At 32.2% G+C, this 4,939-nt stretch overlaps 1 protein-coding gene across 1 annotated transcript; it reads left to right on the top strand.

Moving 5' to 3' along the window:
- The first annotated feature begins 1,812 nt into the window (after positions 1-1,812).
- On the top strand, positions 1,813-2,226 carry LOC109220186 (33 kDa ribonucleoprotein, chloroplastic-like). The gene has a single exon (XM_019384648.1). The coding sequence runs from the start codon at positions 1,813-1,815 to the stop codon at positions 2,224-2,226; it is 414 nt and encodes a 137-aa protein (XP_019240193.1).
- The last annotated feature ends 2,713 nt before the right edge of the window (positions 2,227-4,939 follow it).

Raw genomic sequence — 4,939 nt, 5'->3', positions numbered from 1 at the left:
GTATGTATGTATGTATGTATGTATGTATTTGAATGTTATGTGAAAGTTGAAAAATAGTTATATAATGTATGAATCATTGTATAAAATTTGTAATTAAGTTATCAATACTATCTTTTTACATAAAGCTATTGATAAAATTTCAGAGAGGAAGAAGAACACGCCACATACAAAATATATACAAATCATATACAAAATACGTACAAAAGATATAGTGTATAAAATTTGTATGAAAATTATATTTAAGTTGTATGATGTTGTAGTTGTATTTCACTGAGTAGAAATAATGTATGAAAATTGTAAATAAGTTATATGCTATATAATTAGTCGTATGAAATTTATTTTTAGTTTATATGTTGTTATAGATGTACCAAATTTGTACGAAATTTATTTTTATATGTTATTGTACCATACAAATTTGTGCGCTGCTCCTGTCACTTAAAAAAATTATTTATCGCATGAAGTTTTTTTTATTTCATTAGTAAGTGGTAGAATAAAATGCAAATAATAGACGAGAATGATACCAGTGAATTAATTGATTTTTTCAATCGTTCATTCTTTCATTCATTCTATTTAGGTCCCAATCAATGGAGTAGTTTGACTGATTGAGAATTCATACTTATATGTCTGGCATTCATTTTCTTATTAGAGGCTAGCCTTCGAATGACTTATAATGTCTTTGCTTTTCTTTTCGGGGTTTTGACACAGTTACCCACAAAAACAAAACTATTTATCCTTGTCTACCCATTTGTTTTCCTACCCATAAACTAATTATATTTTCTACCCATAGTAGATTTTGTGGGGAATTTTTTCTTTATTCTCCAATTCTTTTTTATTTCTATGCTTCTTTACTTTTTTTTTTCTTTTTTCTTTTTTTTTCTTTTCTCCTTTTTTTCTTCGTTTTCTTCTTCTTCTTTTTTTCTTTTTTCCTTTTCTAATTTTATTTAACTTCTGTTTTTTATATTTTTTTTCTCTTCATAATCTAATTTTATTTACTGTTTTCACTATTTTTTATTATTCTTTTTTTTATATTATTAGTAAAGAAAAATTAAATTGTGTACCAATTAAATGTAGTTAATACAACCAAAAAAATATTAACTAACATATGACACCGGTACAGTATATAGCTATACCAACAGGGTATACAATTGTACGCAAAGAGTTAAAAAAATTTAATTCAATTATTAAACTGAAATAATATCAATTGTCAAAAAAAAAAAAAAAATTCTAAAAGGACCTAATTGTAAGAGTATACCATTACATCATATAGCATACTATAATGTTTTTTTATTTCTTTTTTTGCATTTTCAGTTTGCCCCTCACGCTTGGATAAAAGCTTAAAACAAATTAAAAGGGAAAAGACAAGTGAATTTACGGGTAATAAATATACTATTATAGTATATTGTATACTATTGCATCATATTGTTACAGTATCTTGCATATTATTACAGTATACCATAACAATATATTGTATACTATAATAGTATACTGTTGCAGTATAACTATATACTCCTATAGTATATTAGTAAACTGTAGCGGTATACTGTTTTGTAAACTATAATAGTATAGTGTTGCAGTAGAGCTATATACTCCTACAACATATTGTATACCGTAGCAGTATATTGTAGCTGTGTTCTTCTTCGATTTTCAACTGAAAATTCGATCTCAATCACCTCAAATCAGCTTCAAACGCTATCAAATTTCAGTATGAAATTCCAGAAGGTACTATAAGCAATATTTAACAGCACCCACTTTGAATCAAACAAGAAATCTTCAAAAATAAAATTGAGCTTCAAGCTCAACAATGGTAGGACCATGGAAGCATCACCCCGAACTGGTTCTTCGGTACAAAAAATGCCAGGTTCTTGCTTCTCTGTTGCTGCTACAGCATCTACTTCTTCACTGTATCTCTTCACTCAAAAGCCTAAATTCTCAGTAGATCATCTTTCCTTAAGTACTTATAATACTCACTTCAACTTCAAGATAAACTCAACAAAACTCAAAGCCCATTTCCCTATTTCTTCTCTTTATCGCTCTTCAATCTTTTTGAGCACTTGTGCTTCTGTGTCTGATGGAGTTGAGGTTGTCCAAGATGATGACGAAGAAGAAGTTGCATTGTCAACCGAAGAAGAAGAGGAAATTGAAGAAAAAGAAGAAGGTGTTGAGTTAGAATCAGTTGAAGGTGGTAGATTGTACGTGGGTAAAATGAGGAACAAGAAGTGCGGGTAAATAGTTTGGGGGCCATGGATAGGAATAATAAATAGTTTGGGCATGGGCATTAAAGGGTAAATAGTTTGGAATTAATGAATATAAAGTGAGATTTTCTCTTTCTTTTCCTCCAGAATTATTGGTCGCCTTGCCTCAGAGACAACCCCCCAAACTTTAATATATATATATATTATATATAAATTAAAAGCTAAGGGATCGAGACAGACTCGTTTCTGAATACAGAACTAGTAAGCACAGGGGAATTATGTACATGGAGAAAAAGTCTATACACAAACGCTTGGTGGGTTTGGAATTCTTTAAAAGGAGATTACTTTCTTTATACATGTATTTCCTTGATAACAAAACTGTTTGAGAAATAAGATTTGCTTAAGAAAAAAGAAAATTTTACCTATCTAATTATATATGCCCTTTTCCAAACAAAGAATCCCCTAATTCAAGACATTAATAATGGATTATATATGAATTATAATAAAAACTTGTTTAAGACAGGTAATATGTAAAATATGAACAATTTTAGTAAATAAGTTTCAATTCTTGTATAGGAAGGAAAAAATATTTACTACTGTTGGCAATAAGAGCAAATTGTCTAATAAACTAACACATTAAACTTAAATAAGTCTAATAAATTCAAAATAACACAAATTGTCTCAAATCAACTTAAATACGAATTTCTGGAGGACGCTCAAGGCAACCTTGATATGCTTCCTTAAACCATATGCGACCTTCCACTTTCGATGAACATTAAAGACTCGACCACATTTCTTAAACTCTACTTTGCGAACTTCTTCATTTTCTTCTACCACCTCAAATGTTCCTAAACATGTGAGCGCACTCTAGAAGCACGAGGCATGCTTGAAGTTGAACCTAACAAAAATGGTAAGCACACTTCACTTGATAATTGTAATTTTGTAGTGGCTACGTAAATAATTGATAAAACTTGAAATAATAATTAATTGAGAACTCGAGAGCAATAAACATATCACGATCCAAATTCCATTAAAGGTTGTGATGGCGCCGGACACCACTGTCAGGCAAGCCAACACCAAGAAGTTAATTAAATTCTCATTTTAGTATCTTTGAAGTCATTTCTTTTTCTTACATTAAACGATATATAATGAACTTCACTGAGTAAATAACGATGTCTTTAACAAATTTGAATGCTGAAAAATCCCATAGTCATCCCAGAACCCGGTGTCACAAGTGCTAGAGCAATTTCTAGGAAGATAAAATGTAATACAGTAACTGTCCGGAATACAAGTTGGACAGAAAAGAATATACAATACTCTGAAGGAGACTCTGCTGGCTGCGAGTCGTCTCGAGAGATGCGGCACACCTAAGTCTCTGTGTCAGCCATGCCGCTACGCCCAACTAGGCCACTAGACATACATGTACCTGTGCAGTGCAACAAAATGCACAACAAGTGTAGTATGAGTATGAAAACAATTCGTACCCAGTAAGTATCCAGTCTAACCTCGAAGAAGTAGTAACGAGAGGTCGATTTCGACACTTACTAGTGGTCCAATAATATCAAATACAGTGAATAAGTAAATAAAAATACGAAACAGAGAAAAAATATGAAATAAACCTATATAAAATACGTGGTACAATTCCCTTCTTTACAATGTTAATCATGCTCTCAACTAGCAAGTTCCCTCCGTAACCGGAGCATATATATAAAGATATAGTGGATATCATCAAGAGGTTATCCTAATTCAAATCAGGGATAAATCCTCAGATACACTGGCCTATGGCCAAATGTTACGCACGAATTCCATAAGAATAATATATATATATAGAAAATGCCGAGGCGTACGGACCGATCCAACATAAAAGTAAATTGTGCACTACCAAGGGTCGAACAACGCGAACCATAGATGCATCTATTCCCCGCCCGTGAATCATATATGCGACGCGGTCCCCGCTCGCGAATCATACATGCGACGCGGTCAAATATAAATTTAAGAAATTACCCCGATTGCGAATCACACATGCGACGTGGTCAAATATAAATTTAACATTTAAATCATATCTCTTTCTTGATTCTTTTCGAAGTATTGGAAATTCAACTTGAAACTTTTTAAGGAAATTACCCCGCTCGCGAAACATATATGCGTCCCGGTTACACATAGATTTCTTAAGTTATTATAATATTTCTCAATTCTTTCGAAAATACGAAGTTTAATGGAAACTCTTAAAATCTTAAATTCCTCAATTCAAATTTCTTTCAACACAATTATTACGCAACCCTAATCTTGTTTCTTCTCAGGACAAACAATAACATAAATTAATAACAAGATCAACAAGGCATGATGTAAGCCTAAAACTACCCGGACATAGGCATAGCTATAGCTACATACGGACTCTCGTCACCTCGTGCGTACATAGCCCCCACAAATAGAAGCATATAATAATTTAGTTCACCTATGGGGTTAATTCCCTTTTACAAGGTTAGAAAGGAGACTTACCTCGCCCCGAAGTTCCATAACCGGCTTCCAAGCCCTTCAATCAACTCAAATCAATGCTCAACGCTCCCAAGACTAGTCAACATATGAGAAAATCCATAAATGCATGCCCTTATACTCACAACAATTCAATTTAGATAAATTCCCAACTCCGCTCGAAAATTTGACAAAATCACCCAAGTGCCCGGATTTCAAAATTTTTCAAAGATAAAGATTACCCATAACATTATGAACTCAGATATATATATATA

The sequence above is a fragment of the Nicotiana attenuata genome, unplaced genomic scaffold, assembly GCF_001879085.1.
Source record: "Nicotiana attenuata strain UT unplaced genomic scaffold, NIATTr2, whole genome shotgun sequence".
In the NCBI taxonomy this organism is placed as follows: Eukaryota; Viridiplantae; Streptophyta; class Magnoliopsida; order Solanales; family Solanaceae; genus Nicotiana; species Nicotiana attenuata.
The sequence above is the reverse complement of the archived record's forward strand: the minus strand, read 5'-3'. Positions and strand labels throughout refer to the sequence as shown.

Bases quoted from the DNA above. Each gene is read 5' to 3' on its own strand.
- LOC109220186 (XM_019384648.1), top strand. From the start codon at position 1,813: ATGGAAGCATCACCCCGAACTGGTTCTTCGGTACAAAAAATGCCAGGT.